Genomic DNA, 20,185 nt, shown 5'->3' on the forward strand with positions numbered 1-20,185 from the left:
TCAAATATTACCACAGCTTACAAGTTTATTTAGCAACATTGGTTTCTATACATTAATAATTAATAGAAGGATAAATATTTAATCATTTTGTAATGTGTACCTTTTTCAAGTTAAGCAACACTGTTAGCTACTTTAGAAAGAATTAAAAAAAGACAAGACAAATTCTTGAGCTTCTATATAAGAAATTAGGAGGAAAGTTGTCTATATAGAAAATAATAAAATACTCCATTTATCCACCTCAGCTTTTCTTGTACTTTTCTTCAAAGCCTTTGCTAATAGCTTTTCCCACTGACATAATCCCAGACTACTTCCAGTAACAAGTTTCAGTAAGCAGGTCCCCTAATAACTGTCCTCAACTATAAATGGTATATTTATAAACATACAAAACATAATTTAAAGATAGACCCATGCAAAAAAAAAAAATTAACTTTTTTTCTATTCCAGATTGATCAAGCAAATGTTTTTGATATAGAGAACGAACTGCTTATTGCTTAATGATTGTCTCTCTATAACTTTACATACCAAAGACTGGTGTTTGTCAAGGATTAAGCCTGTCAGAGACTGGTACTTGGGAGTGATAAGCAAGAAGGAGCCATGAGCAATCACAAAAACTTAATTAAACATTTGATGAATTTATGATCTTGTAACAAGACTCCCTAGGGTACCCCCAGGATTTCCCAGAGGGACTCCTCGCCTCAATCGGATCACTGCGGGAGCAGACAAGGACACCATCTAAAGGAGTAAAGGTATTCTTTAATCTTTTATGTTTATTTTATTTTTGGGACTGGTCATTTGTAAAGCTGTCCATAAGTCATAAGACAAAAGTAAACTTATGCAGGATGGTGTATACCAGGTAGCTAGCACCCTTGGTATACATTTGGTGTGGTATATGTTTGGGTGCTTTTGTTTTGGTACACTCTGTATGCTTTTCTACACTTTGTGTGCTTTAGGTTTGGTACCCACTCATGTGCTTTTGTTTATGTTTTGAATTTGATTTTGACGTTTTTGGTTACTGAATGTGGTAAACGGCTATTGGGACTGAATTACGGATACTGTTTGCGGATTTTGGTCTTTGGATTGCAAATTGAAACGACATAAGACAATTAAAACTGTGGATTGAATGTTTGAGTAAATGAGACACAGCTCAGCTGCAGAGCGTGTGTGGAGTTCTGATCCACAGTTTCGTAACTCTGCAAGGGGTACGGCCAGAGACGAACGAAGTGTGACTCACTGGTGATGTGGAACTTGAATTTATATGTTAGCATTGTAATTGTAAGTTTGAGCTTGATTATCTTAATCATTTTGTGGTGGTGGTGTAAGAAAGTCCCTGTATGGTGCATCGTATAAATGTGGGTATTTGAGTCGTGTCTTTTACATCCAGGAAATGAGTGTATGCCCTCATATGTCTTGGAATGCGTGTGGTGCAAACAGAGGTTGCAAATAGATTGTGGAGGGGATATTGAATGCCCTGAGTGTCAGGTTTGGACTCCCTGGGACAAGAGGGAACGGGCTACATATACAGTTGAGATTGTTTGTGGTTGGAAAGGTAAAAATCTAAACGAGTAATATGGGAGGTAAACAAAGTGGTGGAATATTGAAAAAGAGCCCCTTAGGCTGTATTTTGGATCACTGGAAGGAGATAGGGGGACCGCCAGGTGGAAGTGTGGATAAGAAAACTTTAATAAAATATTGCAATCAGTGGTGGCCTTTATATAAGTTAGACGGTGATGAAAAATGGACCTTTAATGGGACGTTGAATTATAACACTTTGTTACAATTGATGTTGTTTTTGAGACGAGAAGGAAAATGGGATGAGGTGATGTACGCAGATATGTTTTTCACTTTAAGAAATCATTCAGAATGGCAGAAAGAATGTGGCATTAATTTGGCCCCACAAGACCCTCTTGTGTTAGCAATGGAAAAGGAGCAGAAAAGGACTACAGGGAAGATGAAGAGATGTTGTTCGGCATGTAGTATAGGACAAAGATGTGTAAAATTAAAGGAAACTGAGGAAAGAATAGAAGATTTTGTTTTTTCACCACCCGTACTACCTCCAACACCCGTAGAAGGTAATTTTACTGACGATACGGGTGCAAAAGAACCTGATGAAGGTACGAGCACGAGAGATTTAGGTTTTACTCCTATTACAGCTCGCACCCGGAGTAAGGTCGGTCCAATAATCCAGGCTCCCTTAAGACAGGCAATAGGAGCTACTGGTCCTACGAGGATTAAAGTGCCATTTACGATGAATGATTTAGATTCATGGAGGGAAATGGTAAAAGGATATCGGGATGATCCCGAGGGAGTTGCTAAAAGATTTGAGTTAATCGTTAAAAATCAAGATCCAGATTGGAGAGATATTGATTTGATGTTAGATGCCTTAACCGAAACTGAAAAGCAATTAATAATAAAGAATGCTCGAACTCAGCTCCAAATTCAAATAACTGCTGGGGTTTTACCCGGTACGGTAGATAATCACGTACCGAGAACAGACCCCAATTGGGACCCTAATGATGACAGTGATTACCGATTGTTGAAAAAATATCAAGAATGGATAAAGATTGGTATTGAAAATGTGATACCAAAAGCAGTTAATTGGTCAAGTCTGTATGCAGTAAAACAAGGTCAGACTGAAACTCCCACAGAGTTTCTTGATCGGTTAAGAGCAGCTATGCGGAAATTTACTACCTTAGATCCCTTATCTGAAGTAGGAAAACAACAGTTAGTCTCTTTGTTTCTAGGACAATCTTCAGAAGATATAAGGCGAAAGCTTCAGAAACTGAAAGAGCCTGAGATAAGGGACTTAGAAAAATTGATAGAGGAAGCTTGGAGAACGTATCGGAACAGAGAAGGGGATGAGAGACGAAAAATGGGAAAAGCTATTGCTGCAGCTACTGTAGCTGCGCTGGGAAAGCAGGACAACTCCCTTCGTGGGAGGGGTCGGGGAACTGGAAGGAGGGGAGGCTCACGCCAGCCCCTAAGATTGGATCAATGTGCTTATTGTAAAGAAATAGGCCATTGGAAAGGACAATGTCCTAAGCTAAGTGGAGCACCAGCTGTCGTAGCCAATGTTACCTCTGGTCAATGAGGGGGACCGGGGGAATCCACCCTAGCGGATCCACTGGTTAAAGTTAAGCTAGGGAAAATAGAACGAGAGGTGGATTTTCTTCTAGATACGGGAGCGTCCTATTCAGTGTTAAATCAAAGGTTGATACCAGAGGATGAAGAGTTTGTGACTGTAGTGGGAGCTACTGGCCAGCAGAAAAAGGCTTAGTTCCTAAAACTGCTTAAATATAAATTGGGTAAACAGATAGGAATACATAAGTTTCTGTATTTGCCCGGATCTCCAAAATCCTTGTTAGGCCGTGATTTGCTAGAACAATTGGAAGCAGAAATTGTTTTTGAAAAAGGAAAAATGGAATTAAAAATCAAGGAAGACCAGCTAATTAACATTTTAAGCTTGGCATTAATACAAGCTGAACCAAAATTTGAAGTACCTCCAGAAACTGTTGATCAAGAATATCCTGGAGTCTGGGCCTCTGAGGTTCCAGGAAAAGCTAAAAATGCAGCCCCTATAGTAATTAAGTTGAGACCAGGAGAAGAACCTGTCAAAGTTAAGCAATATCCCCTGAAATTAGATGATAGGAAGGGGATCAAGGAAATAACTGACAAGGTTCTACAGTATGGAATATTGATTGAGTGTGAATCAGAATATAATACACCTATACTACCAATTAAAAAGGCAGACGGGAAAAGCTATAATTTAGTCCAAGATCTGAGAGCCATAAATAAGATTACTGAGGATATACATCCAGTAGTCGCGAATCCATATACTTTGTTAACAAAACTAAAAGATAACCAAGTTTGGTTTACCGTGCTGGATTTGAAGGATGCCTTCTTCTGCCTGACCTTAGCCACAGAAAGTCAGAATTTGTTTGCTTTTGAATGGGAGAATCCTGAGTCTGGGAGAACTACTCAGCTAACATGGACAGTATTACCTCAAGGCTTTAAGAATAGCCCCACTATCTTTGGAAATCAATTGGCGAAAGAGCTTGAAACTTGGGTACCTCCAGACAATGAAGGAATCTTGTTACAATATGTGGATGATCTCTTAATAGCTACTGAAACCAGGGAAAGCTGTATTCGATGGACTGTGAATCTTCTTAATTTTGGGGGTTTAAGTGGATATCGAGTCTCTCAACAGAAAGCCCAGCTGGTTCGACAGCGTGTGACCTACCTGGGACTTGAAATCTCGGGAGGACAACGGGAGCTCGGGACTGAGCGAAAAGAAGCCATTTGCCGAACCCCGGAGCCCCAAACGGTAAAAGAGCTGCGGACCTTTCTGGGAATGACAGGTTGGTGTCGCCTTTGGATATATAATTATGGATTATTGGTAAAGCCATTATATGAATTGATAGAGACCAGTCAAAAGTAACTTGGACTGGAGAAACACGAAATGCATTTAAGCAGCTCAAACGAGAACTAATGAGAGCTCCTGCTCTGGGACTGCCGGATGTTTCAAAACCATTTTGGCTGTTTTCTCATGAGAGACAAGGAATAGCTTTGGGAGTACTAGCACAAAGACTTGGTCCCTATAAACGAGCAGTAGCTTATTTCTCCAAACAACTGGACAAGGTGAGCAAAGGATGGCCTGGCTGCCTTCGAGCTGTTGCAGCAGTTGTTATCAATATTCAAGAGGCCCAAAAGTTTACCATGGGACAAAAAATAACAGTGTTAGTCTCCCATACAGTTTCAGCGGTTTTGGAACAGAAAGGAAGCCATTGGCTCTCGCCCCAGAGATTCTTAAAGTACCAAGCAGTGTTAGTAGAACAAGATGATGTAGAAATTGTAGTTACTAACATTGTCAATCCAGCCTCTTTTCTTAGTGGAACTTTGGATGAACCAGTGACACATGACTGCATAGAAACAGTAGAAGCTATATATTCCAGTCGACCAGACCTCAAAGAAGAACCTCTGGAGGATGCTGAAAACTCCTGGTATACCGACGGGAGTAGTTTTATAAAACAGGGACAACGTAAAGCAGGATACGCAATCACAACCACCCAACAGGTAATCGAATCTAAGTCATTGCCTTCTGGAACTTCAGCCCAAAAGGCGGAGATAATTGCCCTTACCCGAGCATTGGAATTGGCAAAAGGGAAAAAGATAAACATTTGGACAGATTCTAAATATGCATTTGGAGTAGTTCATGCTCACAGTGCAATTTGGAAGGAAGGAGGATTGCTAACTGCTCAAGGAAAGCAAATAAAACATGCAGAAGAAATCTTAAAACTATTAGAAGCCGTGAAGCAACCAGAAAAGGTAGCTATCATGCATTGTCGAGGACACCAAAAAGGAAACACAGATTCAGAAATTGGAAATCGACTAACAGATTATGAGGCTAGGCGGGTGGCAGAAGAAGTGGAAGCAGAAACATTATCCTTAATACCAGACGGTAAAATCCAAACTGTAAGTACAAATCAGAAACCAAATTATTCAAAGGAAGACCTAAAATTAATTGAAGATCTGGATGGTAAAGTAGAGTCAGATGGATGGGTTCATTTAGCAGATAATCGTATAGTAATACCATCCAATTTAATATGGACAACAGTTTTAACTGAACATAATAAGATGCATTGGGGAGCGGATGCCCTGTACAAAAGCTTAAATCAGAAATTAATAGGATGCAATCTGTATACAATGGTGAAACAAATATCTCAACAGTGTGAAATTTGTTTACGTAATAACCCTAATGTGGTGAATAAAGTAAAGTTGGGGATAATTGGCAAAGGAAATTATCCAGGACAACAGTGGCAAATTGATTTTTCGGAGCTCCCAAGAAAAGGGGGGTACCGATACTTGTTAGTCACGACTGACACATTTTCAGGCTGGCCAGAGGCTTTCCCCTGCCGAACAAACAAAGCAAGAGAAGTAACTAAGATATTGTTGAATGAAATCATTCCTCGTTTCGGAATTCCAGCAACAATATCTTCCGATCGAGGTTCTCATTTTTGTGCCAAAGTAGTACAGCAGGTGAGCAAAATTTTGAGGATAGACTGGCAATTACATACCCCATGTAGACCTCAAGCAAGTGGGCAAGTTGAAAAGATGAATCATTTAATTAAGCAACAAATAGCAAAAATTGGTCAAGAGACTAATCTAACTTGGCCCCAATCTCTTCCCCTGGCATTGCTTAGAATGAGAGTGAAACCAAAAACCAAGGAAAATTTAAGTCCCTTTGAAATACTGTATGGGAGACCATATCAATTTCAATTTACAGGAGAAGATTTAACCCAACTGGGTGCAGGGTATTTGTGTGACTACATGGTATCCCTCCAGAAGCAGTTGGAAAATATAAATAAACAAGTTTTAGGAACCAGGGCTAGAGGGTTAGATCAACCGATCCATCCCTTTAAACCGGGTGATTATGTATATGTAAAGATTTTTTCAGGACAACCTCTGGAGGAGAAACGGGACGGACCCTATCAAGTGTTGCTGACGACCTTCACTGCCATTAAGATCAAGGAACAGTCGGCCTGGATCCACTATTCAAGAGTAAAGAGAGCACCTGAGAGGCCATGGACGGTCATCCCTACAGGACCCACAGGTCTGCGATTCTCCAGATCATGATGGTAACAGAGTTATTACTCGATTCAAATGAAGCTAGATGGAACTTGAACTCACATTTTTCCTTAACACAAAATGTTTCCCAAATCCTGACCAGAACTGACTGTTGGATATGTACTCACATGCCAGAACATGGTGGAAAAGGGATCTCACTAATTGGTATTCCGATACCAAGAAATCACTCCTGGACCGATCTTTGGGAAAGTACCACATGGTATACTGACAATGACAAAGTCCGGAAGTTAGAAATAACTAGTCCTGAGGCCCAGGAGCCTTATTGTACGTGTGTACAGAGATGTAATCCACCTAAAGGACTTGGAAAAAGTGACTGTGTTAATGGGACGTATGTAGGGAATCATACAGTTTGTAACAAAACTATAGATATTGGAATTTCAACTTCTGTTAATACTACAGCACGGCCAGTGCCAGAAGGAAAAGGATGGTACTGGTTAATGCAATGACACTGCCCAGAAGGTTTTACCAAAGAACTGGATGGGAACAGGTACTTTGGGAGCAGTGGTTCTGAATATGACTATACACAGTTCTCCACCAAAAGGATGGGTGCGAACACACTTTCGAAAGATTAGACGAGATGTTGAGAATCCTTTAGTAAGGAGGCCTACTGCCTTTCATACTTTTGTCCGATGGTTTCTTCCATGGTTGGGAGTGAGTGAGTTAGAAAAAGCCATAGTTAACATTTCGGCAGTAATAGAAAACCTTGAGAATAGAACAATTGATGCAATAAGAGCCCAACAATTAGAAATATCCAGTTTATCTCAAATTGTACTACAAAATAGAATGGCATTAGATCTATTATTGACCTCTCAGGGTGGAGTATGCACAGTTATAAATACGAGTTGTTGCATGTATATAGATCAAAGTGGAAGAATCTCTACTGACTTAGAAGAAATTTGGAAACAGACCCAAATACTACATGAAATATCAAAGGATGACCTCTCATGGGGATTTAGAGAATTGTGGGACAAACTAACATCCTGGCTGCCAAATTTCAGGTGGCTAAAGCAAATTTTTATTATGGTTATAATTTTAATGACTTTAGGAATGATGGTCTGCATTATGCTTAAGTGTTTTGTGTGGTGTTGTCAGGGCACGGTAGAAAATTACAGAAGTTGGAAACGAAATAAAATCAGACACCAAGTAGAAACCGGAAAATATTTTACACGGTCTCTCCGAAGTAGTGGAATCCTATAGTTGCAAAAGAATTTGCAAAGGTTTAAAGAAAAGGGGGGATTGATATAGAGAACGAACTGCTAATTGCTTAATGATTGTCTCTCTATAACTTTACATACCAAGGACTGGTGTTTGCCAAGGATTAAGCCTGTCAGAGACTGGTACTTGGGAGTGATGAGCAAGAAGGAACCATGAACAATCACAAAACTTAATTAAATGTTTGATGAATTTACGATCTTGTTGAGAAGGCACAAGTAGAGGCCTTGCTTGAATAGATAGGGCCAGAAAAGATAAGAACTCCTGCCTTTGTTCTCATCCTTGTAGATAATTTAGCTTAAACTAGCCATATGGTTTTACATCACTAATGAAAACTTAGATAATAAGAGCACTAACAAGCACTGATGTATCAAAACATGTAAAAGACCATACTGCGCAGAATCACCTGAGGGGGGTCAAGTAGCGGACAAGTGAGGAAGACTATGGAAGACCACCAGAGGACTCCTGAAGACCACCAGAGACCTTCAATGTGCCTGTGTAAAGGACATTTGCATATGCTAATAGTTTCCCGGAAAACTAATGAATATCTATAACATTTCTCAGAAATCTAGTGAATATGTATGTAGAACATGTACTTAACCTGCACAATTAGGCCTGACAGTGTGCACGATAGGTGGAGCAATCCCCCGTGCATCCAGCGCTGCCAATAAAGAATACCTACTTAATAGTTAATCAAACTATTGTGTTAGTTTCTTTGAATGATTTTACATAAAAATAAAAAAATAATTAAGACTGCCTGAAAGTATATAAAACAGTAGAGGGAACTTGTCAAGAACTGGTAAAATTTTATTAGTGCCAACCATAATCTAGAGGAACACAGAAAAATACAGAATAACACAGAAATAAGATGCCTTCTCCGTCCTCTTACTGTGCCCACCAGCGAGATAAATACCAAGGGGTTTTTTGTTTGGTTTTTAAAGGAAAAAGGAAGATATGGGGGAAATAGGAAAACTACTGCAGGAATCCGAAGAATTTATGGCTGAAACAACAGATGCAGTCCTATGCTGAAGAGATCTATGCCCCCTAACAGCAAATTTAGTGAAATTAGTGTTCCTCCTCAGTGACAAAAAAAAAAAAAAAAGGAAAAAAAAAAGAACAAAAGGTGATGAAATGTGGCATGAATGGCATGATAGTATGCTTCTTAATAGGGTAGGCCAGTAGGTGAAGTACATAAGTCCCATGTTGAAGTTCTGGGAGACAATATACAAAATAAAAACTTGATAAAGTACAGGTTAAGAGTCTCTATTCACTATTTAGATTAAATAACCTTCAACTGATGTTAATCAGAAGTACTGACTAAAAAAAAAAAAAAAAAAAACAAAAAAACACACAATCAAAAAAACTCCCAAAAAATTCCTCTTCAAACTTTTTCCAGCATCAAATGTTGTTCCACTTTTGTTTTTCTGAATCTGAAGCTTCCATTTATATATGTACTTATGTTCAGTTTACTTACTGCTTCACTTCCAACATAAGGTTAAAGTACAATTTTGTTCTACTGCTCCTAACCATTCTTTTAAAATAGCATTTCTGACATCATCTATTCAGACAGAAATAAAACCAGATTTATATACAATTCTATTCTGTAAGTACACAAATTATAAGAACTGGACAAACCAGCAAAATACCCAGCAACTTGAAAAAAAAAAAAAAAAAGGTGTTTCTCATTATCTTCCCTCTATAAATTGAGAGCAGGCATTAGTAAGAGAAACTCGTTAACTGAAAAAAAAAAAAAGGTTACCTGCTAACCACATTAACTGTTAAACAGAAGAGAAACCTCATACATTAAAATCAAGTTACATCACAGCTACAGACAGCTAGAGTTAGCCTCACATCCACAGGGGAGGGAAGAGGGGGAGAGTTTAACCACCCCAATATCTGCTGGAGGAACAACACAGCAGGATATAAGCAATCCAGGAAGTTCTTGGAGAGCATCAATGACAGCTTCCTGACATGGGTGATAGAGGAGCCAATGAGGAGAGGCACTCTGCTGGACCTCATACCCACAAACAAGGAAAGGCTCATTGGGGACGTGAAGGTCAAAGGCAGCCTTGGCTGCAGTGACCATGTATCCTGGTTTCAGCTGGGATAGAGTTAATTTTCTTTCTAGCAGCTGGTATAGTGTTACATCTTGGATTCAGTGTAAGAATGTTGATAACACACTGATGTTTTCAGTTGTTGCTAAGTAGTGTTTAGACTAAGTCAAGGATTTTTCAGCTTCTCATGCCCAGCCAGCAAGAAGGCTGGAGGGGCACAAGAAGTTGGGAAGGGACACAGCCAGGACAGCTGACCCAAACTGGCCAAAGAGATATTCTATACCATGTGATGTCCTGTCTAGTATATATGCTGGGGGGAGTTGGCCTGGGAGGGATTGCTGCTCAGGAACTAACTGCGCATCGGTCGGCGAGTGGTGAGCAATTGCATTGTGCGTCACTTGTTTCGTAGATTCCAATCCTTTTTTTATTATTATTGTCATTTTATTATTGTTATTATTATCATTATTATTTTCTTCCTTTCTGTTCTATTAAACTGTTCTTATCTCAACCCACGAGTTTTACCTTTTTTTTTTTCCTCCGATTCTCTCCCCCATCCCGCTGGGTGAGGGGGAAGTGAGTGGGCGGCTGCATGGTGCTTAGTTGCTGGCTGGGGTTAAACCACAACACCATGAGATGGCAGAGTTGGTGGGGGGAGGAGGTGCAAAAAGAAAGCTCACATCCCTGGACTTCAGGAGAACAGTCTTGGCCTCTTCAGGGATCTGCTTGGAAGAGTTCCATGGGATAAGGCCCTGGAGGGAAGAGGAGCCCAAGAAAGCTGGTTAATATTCAAGGATCAACTCCACCAAAGGCAACAAGAAGGACTTCTATAGAGTACACAAGTGGCAAAAGGAAGACTAAGAAAAATGTGGGCCCACTACTGAATAGGGCAGGGGGCCTGGTGACACAGGACATGGAAAAAGGCTGAGGTACTGAATGCCTTCTTCACCTCAGTCTTTACTGGCAAGACCAGCCTTCAGGAATCCCAGAGGGAAAGGCTGGAACAAGGAAGATATACTCTTGGTAGAAGATGTACTCTTGGTAGAAGATGATCAGGTCAGGGAATACTTAAGCAAACTGGATGTCCATAAGCTCACCGGCCCTGATGGGATGTGCCCACAAGTGCCAAGGGAGCTGGCTGATGCCATTGCGAGGCCACTCTCAATAATATTTGAATGATCATGGCAATTGGGAGAGGTGCCCAAAGACTGGAAGAAAGCAAATGTCACCCCTATCTTCAAGAAAGGGGACCCAGGGAACTACAGGCCAGTCAGCCTCGTCTCGATCCTTGGGGAAGGTGATAAAGCAGCTAATCCTGGAAACCACTTCCAAGCATGTGAAGGACAAGAAAAATCACCAGTAGTTGTCAGCATGGCATCACCAAGGGGAAGTCTTGCTTGACCAACCTGATAACCTTCTATGATGAAATGCCTGGCTTGGTAGATGAGGGGAGAGCAGTGGACATTGTCTACTTAACCTTCAGAAAGGCTTTTGACATCGTCTCTCATAAGATCCTCATAGAGAAGCTGTTGATGTATGGGCAGGATAAGCAGATGGTGGACTAAAGGTGGACTAAAAACTCGCTGAATGGCCAGGCCCACAGAACGGTAGTCAGCAGCACAAAGTCTAGTTGGAGGCCAGTAACTAGCAGTGTACCCCAGGAGTCAATACAGGATCCAGTCCTGTTTAACATCTTCATTAATGATCTGGATGATGGGGCAAAGTGTACCCTCAACAAGTTTGCAGATGACACAAAACTGGGAGGCATGGCTTATAGACCAGAGGGTCATGCTGCCATGCAGAGGGACCTCGACGGGATGGAGAAAGGGGCTGACAGGAACCTCACACAGTTCAACAAGGGGAAATGCCAAGTCCTGCACCTGAGGAAGAATAACACCAGGCACTAGTACACATGCTGGGAGCTTACCAGCTGGAAAGGAGCTTTGCAGAAAAGGACCTGGGGGTCCTGGTGGACACCAAGTTGAACATGAGCCAGCAATGAGCCCTTGCAGGGAAGAAGGCTAATTATCCTGGGCTGCATTAGGAGGAGTGTTGCCAGCAGGTTGGGAGAGGTTATCCTCCCCTTCTACTCAGCACAGGTAAGGCCACACCTGGAGTCCTATGTCCAGTTTTGTGCTCCCCAGTACAGGAGAGACACGGACATACTGGCGAGAGTCCAAGAAAGGGCCATGAAGATGATGAAGGGACTGGAGCATCTCTCCTATAAGGAAAGGCTGAGAGAGCTGGGACTGTTTAGCCAAGAAAAGGCTCAGGGGCATCTCGTCAATGTATACAAACACCTGAATAGAACGTGCAAAGATGACAAAGCCAGGCTCTTTTCAGTGGTGCCCAGTGATAGGACAAGATGCAATGGGCACTATCTGAAACACTGGAGTTTCTGTCTGAACATAAGGAAACACTTTTATTACTGTGAGGGTGACTGAGCACAGGTTGCCCAGAAAGGTTGTAGAGTCCAAACATGTCAAGACTATTTCCCCTCAGTTTTCAATGCAACACAAATTTATTCTTTGGTACACATTATGGCCTTCAGTAATTATTGTAAAACTATGCACTTTCAGAAAAACAGTGTTTTCCTATTAGCTACTGAAATAAACAAATGCTGTAGAACTCTGGACTTGCTACCTCTGACAGACTCATCTGAAGAAACTATAGCTTCACACTACATTGAGACAAAACATTTTTTACTTTCACTCAAATCACATTTATTTAATATTTCTCTACCCAGCTCTCTATCTTTAACTGTTTTTTCTCACTAATATGTTGTCTCAACAGATAACAAGAGTGACTGTAAAAATACATCTACAGTGGGTAGGATTTTTGTTTTAACAAGACAGTACTTTGACAACCTATTTCAACTTGTAAAGTTAATATCTTTTCATTTCAACTGATTTCCATTTCAACCTGATAATCACTGCTTAAAAACATACCATATGAAAATATGAATTGTGCTGAAATATACTGGAACTGCTTCTGCCATCTTAATGCAACGCTAAGATATATCTTGTCAACTTTACGATTTTTATTCAAATACATAAACAACTAAACTATTTCACATACTACCGATTCACTACTAAATTAAGTATCATTCATTCCTTTTGTAGGCATTTCCGTAACACCATTTCAGACTGCCATCAACCTCTGGCAGTGACCTTTGTAGATGGGGTAGAGAGTTATCGTGGTTTAACCCCAGCCAGCAACTAAGCACCACACAGCCGCTCATACACTTCCCCCCCACCCAGTGGGATGGGGGAGAGAATCAGAAAAAAAAGTAAAATTCATGGGTTGATATAAAAACAGTTTAATAGAACAGAAGAAACTAATAATGATGATAACACTAATAAAATGACAATAGTAATAATAAAAGGATTGGAATATACAAGTGATGCACAATGCAATTGGTCGCCAACCAACACCCAGTTAGTTCCCGAGCAGCAATCCCCCCCTAGGCCCCACTCCCCCCAGTTTATATACTAGACATGACATCACATGGTATAGAATATCCCTTTGGCCACTTTAGGTCAGCTGCCCTGGCTGTCCCCCCTCCCAATTTCTTGTGCCCCTCCAGCTTTCTCACTGGCTGGGCATGAGAAGCTGAAAAATCCTTGACTTTAGACTAAACACTACTTAGCAACAACTGAAAACATCAGTGTTATCAACATTCTTCTCATACCTAACTCAAAAAAATAGCACTATACCAGGTGCTAGGAAGACAATTAACTATCCCAGCTGAAACCAGGACAAGAGTACAGAGAAAGAGACCAAAACACACTGTATTGGGTTTGCATGGCAAGGTTTTGGTAGCTGGGGGGGCTGCAGGGGTGGCTTCTGTGAAAAGATGCCAGAAGCTTCCCCTATGTCCGATAGAGCCAATGCCAGCCGGTTCCAAGAGCAGACCTGCTGCTGGCCAAGGCCGAGCCAATCAGCAACAGTGGTAGTGCCTCTGTGATAACATATTTAAGAAGGGGAAAAAGTTGCTACAGAACAGAAAAACTGCAGCCAGAGAGAGGAATGAGAACATGTGAGAGAAACAACCCTGCAGACACCAAGGTCAGTGAAGAAGGGGGAGGAGATGCTCCAGGCGCCACAGCAGAGATTCCCCTGCAGCCCGTGGTGAAGACCATGGTGAGGCAGGCTGTCCCCCTGCAGCCCATGGAGGTCCGCGGTGGAGCAGATATCCACCTGCAGCCCATGGAGGACCCCACTCTGGAGCAGGTGGATATGCCCAAAGGAGGCTGTGATCCTGTGGGAAGCCCGTGCTGGAGCAGGCTCCTGGCAGGACCTGTGGACCCATGGAGAGAAGAGCCCACACTGGAACAGGTTTGCTGGCAGGACTTGTGACCCCACAGGGGACCCGTGCTGGAGCAGTCTATTCCTGAAGGACTGCACCCTGTGGAAAGGACCCACACTGAAGCAGTTTATGAAGAACTGCAGCCTGTGGAAGGGACTCACATTGGTGAAGTTCGTGGAGGACTGTCTCCCATGGGAGGGACCCCACGCTGGAGCAGGGGGAAGAGTGAGGAGTCCTCCCCCTGAGGAGGAAGGAGTGGCAGAAACAACGTGTGATGAACTGACCAAAACCTCCATTCCTCATACCCCTGTGCTGCTCAGGGGAGGAGGTAGAGAAAAATCAGGAGTTGTCGTGGTTTAACCCCAGCCAGCAACTAAGCACCACACAGCCGCTCACTCACTTCCCCCCCACCCAGTGGGATGGGGGAGAGAATCGGGAAAAAAGTAAAACTCCTGGGTTGAGATAAGAACGGTTTAATAGAACAGAAAAGAAGAAACTGATAATGATAACACTAATAAAATGACAACAGTAATAATAAAAGGATTGGAATGTACAAATGATGCACAGTGCAATTGCTCACCACCCGCTGATCGACACCCAGTTAGTCCCCAAGTGGTGATCCCCCCACTCCCCCCAGTTTATATACTAGACGTGATGTCACATGGTATGGAATACCCCATTGACCAGTTTGGGTCAGGTGCCCTGGCTGTGTCCTGTGCCAACTTCTTGTGTCCCTCCAACCTTCTTGCTGGCTGGGCATGAGAAGCTGAAAAATCCTTGACTTTAGACTAAACATTACTTAGCAACAACTGAAAACATCAGTTATGAACATTCTTCTCATACCTAACTCAAAAACATAGCACTGTCCCAGCTACTAGGAAGACAATTAACTCTGTCCCAGCTGAAACCAGGACAGGAGTAAAGTTAAGCCCAGGAAGAAGGTGTTTTAAGATTTGGTTTTATTTCTCATTATCCTACTCTGATTTTGATTGGTAATAAATTAATTTTCCCCAAGTCGAGTCTGTTTTGTCCATGACACTAATTGTTGAGCAATCTCCCCTTGTCCTTATCTCAACCCATGAGCCTTTCATTATATTTTTTTCTCCCCTGTCCAGCTGAGGGGGCGAGTGACAGAGCAGCTTTGGTGGGCACCTGGCATCCAGCCAGGGTCAACGCACCACACACACACAGAATTTGTCCACTCTGTTCCCTAGCATCCTGTACCTCCCACCTACCATTAAGCTACAGCATAAACATGCTACTTCTGTACTCAAGTGAAAAAGCACATACTGAACAATCATTAAGTCAGTCTCACTCAGGATTGTGGGGCTAGCATTACCTTACACAGTATTTGTATGCCCCCTGCACACCAAGGACAGAACTGGAATAGAGGTAGGATGTGTGATGATTGGTTAATGTGCCCAGATAGTGCTTCCGCAACTCAACAATTAAAGAGGACAGCCCGATCAGGGAATTTTGAATTCCCCGAGCCCGTCGGCTGTGTCACTCACCCAAAGAAGCCATGCCCTGCTTCCTGCCACCCCACCTGATAACCACGGTTATGTAAGCCTTTGCACTTATGGATATTAAGTTTAGCCTAGTATTGGTAAATTACTAGATTTGCTGTTGTTTTGACCTGGATAATCATACTACTGAATTACTGGATGTGCTGTCATAACAACACAAATAACTGTACTACTGATCTGTATTTATTACTGTATCTATGTTTAGCAATAGCTTGTTTATCCCTAAAGCTGTTAGTCTGGCATCTGTTACTGTATCCTGAATCTATAACATGGCAGTGCCACCTTAAGCCCTTAAAAGGATCAAAAATAAATATCAATCGCACTTTGGGATTTTGAGTATTTGCATTAAAAGAATCTGTTACGTATTGACAAGCTCCTCCCACTGCTAGAAAATTAAAGAAATCACATTAAAATGTATTCCTATTTTCCTGAGGTACTTGGAAAAGAGAAGAGAAAGTTAAGTGTATTAGGTGTTTACTTATAATATTAAGGTTGATGCCAGATATAGAAAATCCTGTTTTAAATTTAGTTAATAATTTTCAACTTCAGACAATTTTAATAATACCTAGAGAAGTAGCCAAGATCATTCTGATCCTTTCTATTCTTCCCGATTGATGATGCATCCCTCTTGGCAGGAAAACGAACCATTGACCCCATACAGATCAATTTAGCAGTCAAAGTGAGGAGGGGATACCTCCCCAAACAACCACCGAAGACCACCCGAGACCCCCGCACATGCAGAGAAGGCAGTTGATGTGTCATGGTTATATAATCCTATGCATATGCATTAGACAGTTTGAATATGTACTAGGTAGGAGTAGTTTAATAAATTAGATGCAATTGTTACTGTATAAAAGAGACACACCTGATGAACCTGGTGTGCTTGATTTGTGGAAAGTCCACCAAGCACCCAGACCTGAATAAAAAGCAGTATCTCTCCCAAGTGTGTGAGATTGGTCTATTGCACACCAGGTAACAAATCCACTTTTAGGACAACAAGGTGACAGATCTTTGTTCTGGTAATAAATCAAGAGTTCAGTTCCATAAAAGCAGATGGTATGACTACAAAGAAAGGATGCTTCCAAAATAAAACATCAGAACTGAAAGGATACAACTTACTATCAACATACAGCTAATTTAAATGACTTAACTGAGAATGGTAAAAAACTGACTTGGTATTAAAATAGATGCATGAAAGAGAAAAAGGTTTCTGATTTTTTTTAATTAGCCAACAACTTTTTGTTTGTTTTTTAAAGTCACAAAAAGGATACGTTAGGAAGAAAAAACAATTAAGTAGATGGAGGTATAAGTTTCTGAATCAATTTTTTAAAATCTATTTTACTGCTTAGATGTTTTTATATTAAAGTATCTGCAAGAGCAAATACTCAACTACACAGTTATGCTGGTCCTGCAAAGACTTCAATATCCCTTTTGTCTTAATAAGGTAAGTAGCCTCATCGACCAATACAGAAAATTAGAGCCTTCGCAGTCTTCCCCCTAGAACATGCTTTTTGTCAGAAATTTTGTATCCTCTTTTATGAAAGTTAACCTTCATGCTATTTTATGAGTTACAAGACAGCAAAATCCACTTACATTTGTGAAAGTAGTAACAATTACTTAGTATCAAATACATGATCATTCATCAAGAATTACCCCTCTTTCTAAAAATATTTCCAAAAAAACCTCTGCTTTCTGAGAAACATGATAACCAGTTCTAACAGGAAAAGCAGTCTGATCTTTCAGACAGAAAACCAGAAGACCAGAATTCTGTATCTCTCCGACTTAATACACAATATTGAAGAAGTAACTTCACATTTACGTGCTTCTATTTCCCTCCTCAGCCTTTATCTAAACTGCCTGATTATATTGCTAGCTCTTTATGGAAATGTACAACTTTAAGACTATTCAAACGCTGTCTTCACAAAACAAAGTCTTATTCTTTATTAACTTCCACAAAAAGTCAAGAATTTAAAAGAGGAAAGGATTAGTAGAAAGCCTGTTAAGGTTAGAGAGATTAATTTTTTTAAAAAAATCATTTAATATTACAGTTTACCTCCTCCTCACAACTGCAATGGCTTCTGAAATCTTGGAAATACCTGAAATAATGCAGAAGTTAACTCTGTGACACTGGAGTTATGAGAGAAGGTAAAAATGAACCCAAATTCAGATGGGTTTTCAGATGAACTTTGACCTATACATTGAACATATCTGCCGCCATACTGTATCTTGAAACCCTGTTATTCTCTATACTTACTATAACTTCAGGAATAACATATTTCTAGATACCAACATAAGCAATTTAAGCCTTTGAAACTGTTTCATTTTGGGGAGAATAAGGTACCTGCTTGAGGGCTGTTCCAACATAAGCCTTGCAACCTGTTTATGTAAGCCTACAGACTTCCTAGAGTTAGTTCATTGTTAAATCCAAAGGTTGTATTTAGAGCACTCTCACTAGTTACATGAACTCTATAAAAAAAAAAATCAGATAATGTTATATTTCACAAAACATAACACAGAGCTGCTCTGCCTCTAGTGCAAGATTCTTTATATAACTAGCACTGTAGGAATGCCGATTAACCTAATGGAAAGATAAGTATAATAAAAATCTTAACGAAGACTTGCAGTTTCTTTTTTCAATTACCTCTTCTCCCCAAACATAGCCTAATTAAAAACTTCTACGACACTTCCACAGGAGTTTGACACACACTTTCTACTGAGAAAAGGTGGGGACCCGACGCTGTGCTCCCCGCTGCGGCGCCCCCCCTCCCCGCGGGGGAAGCGCCCAGGAGTGGCGGGCGCCCGGCGGGGCACGGAAGCGCTGCTACTCACTGGTTCGTGGGGGGAGCGTTGAGCGGGATGGCCACCTCCTCCTCTTCATACTCCGGCCCATCCAACGAGTCGCCTTCGTCCACGGTCCCCAGCCCCCCCGCCAAGGAAGGTGGCGGCGGCGGCAACGGGGGAAAGGCGACAGTGCTGGTTTCGGGTGGGGGCAACACCCCTCCGGACACCTCCGGACCCCGGCCCTGGCCAGTTGCTGTCACGGCGCCACCGCCTCCGGACGCCAGAGGGGCAGGCCCCGAGCCTAGCGCCAGGAGCCCCAGCGCCGAGCACAAAGCCGGACCACCGGCGCCCGGGCTGCCCCCGCCAGAGCCCACTAGGAAGGGGCCCTGCGGCCCCAGCTCCTTGCCCCGGCATAAGGTGGGGTAGTGCTCCGATTCAGCTCCACCAACGGCTCCCACCATCCCGGCAGAGGTAACCGAGCCGCCCTCCTCAGCCCCGGCCTCAGCCGCCATCATGTCGAGCCTCGCCCCCTCCTACCTCCCCCCCCTCCGACCGCCGCACGCCGGGGAGGTGGCGACGACTTCCCCCTCCCCGCGCCTCCGCCTGCAGGGAGCAGAGCCGGGACGAAGGGAAGATTTCTCCAGCAGAGACTGGCTCCGAACAATAGCCGTCTGGACGCCTAAAGCAACTCCACAAGGCCCCAGCCCTGCTGCCTTATCCCCCTGCGGCCACAAGGGGAGCAACTCCTACAGAGGCACAGCTCCACGCTCTCACCCCACACACCCCCGGGAGCCAGCGAGAGCGCGCGACTACATGGGCGGGGCAAAGAAGAAAAGAGGGAGGGAACTAGCTAGCTAGCGACAGAAAAGAGCAGATGGGTAAACCGTACCTGCGCGTTTAGTGGCTCATTTTCTTTTAATTTCATTTCATTCTCATCTCAAGACAGTAGCTCGCGGAGTGCGAGGTAGCCGGGAGAGAAGATGGGGGCAGGTTCCCTGCTCCCTCCTGAGGGGTGTAAGGGATACAGGGAGGGGAGAGAAGAATAAGCAGTCCCCCATCATCCCCGCCTCGGGGGAAAAAAAAAAAGGCAAAATAAAGCCACAACAACCAAACGGAAAAAGGCGGATCTCCCCAGATCGTGCCAAAGTTTATTCCTCTCCCGAGTTACGGCGTTGGAGTTGAGAACAACTGTGCGAGCATCTTGCACTACCAACGCGTGAAGCAGTAAACACACACGTAGGTCTGTAAGGAAAGCAGGGTGGCTCACAGGTCATTCCAGCGCGAGAAGGAAAAAAAATAATAAAGAAAAAAAAGGCAGGAATTTGCTCAGTGCTATGCTGCTGCCTAGAGAGAACAGGTCTAGTGAGGCACCGTAGCGCGGATGCTGTAAGTGCGGGGGGGGAGGGCGGGCATGCTTGGCGAGGGGGCTGGGGAGGGGGGAGCAGATCCGGGCGGGGGGCGATGCCACAGGCACCGGCCATTAAGGGCGGGGGTGGCAGGGGATCGAGAAGAAATCGGTTTTCATGCCCAGCCGCCATATACACGGCGATGAAGATCTTGCTGAATACTCGCATGCTTATTCAGACGGTGGTGTGCTTCGAGCCGCAAGTAGGGCCTTTCTGGTGGGTTAGTTTTGGGATAAAATTGGGTAGTATTCTGACAGG

At 42.7% G+C, this 20,185-nt stretch overlaps 1 protein-coding gene across 1 annotated transcript in view; it reads right to left on the reverse strand.

Annotated features, from left to right (window-relative positions):
• The window catches only part of LOC138683476 (ras GTPase-activating protein 1-like), a 117,148-nt gene extending 97,709 nt beyond the window's left edge, over positions 1-19,439 (reverse strand). The window contains exon 1 of the mRNA XM_069775334.1: positions 18,570-19,439. Coding sequence (XP_069631435.1) covers positions 18,570-19,036 — 467 coding nt within the window. The 5' untranslated portion in view covers positions 19,037-19,439. The remainder of the gene's footprint in view (positions 1-18,569) is intronic.
• Positions 19,440-20,185: the final 746 nt, after the last annotated feature.

Source organism: Haliaeetus albicilla, chromosome W (genome assembly GCF_947461875.1).
Source record: "Haliaeetus albicilla chromosome W, bHalAlb1.1, whole genome shotgun sequence".
NCBI classification, from domain to species: domain Eukaryota; kingdom Metazoa; phylum Chordata; class Aves; order Accipitriformes; family Accipitridae; genus Haliaeetus; species Haliaeetus albicilla.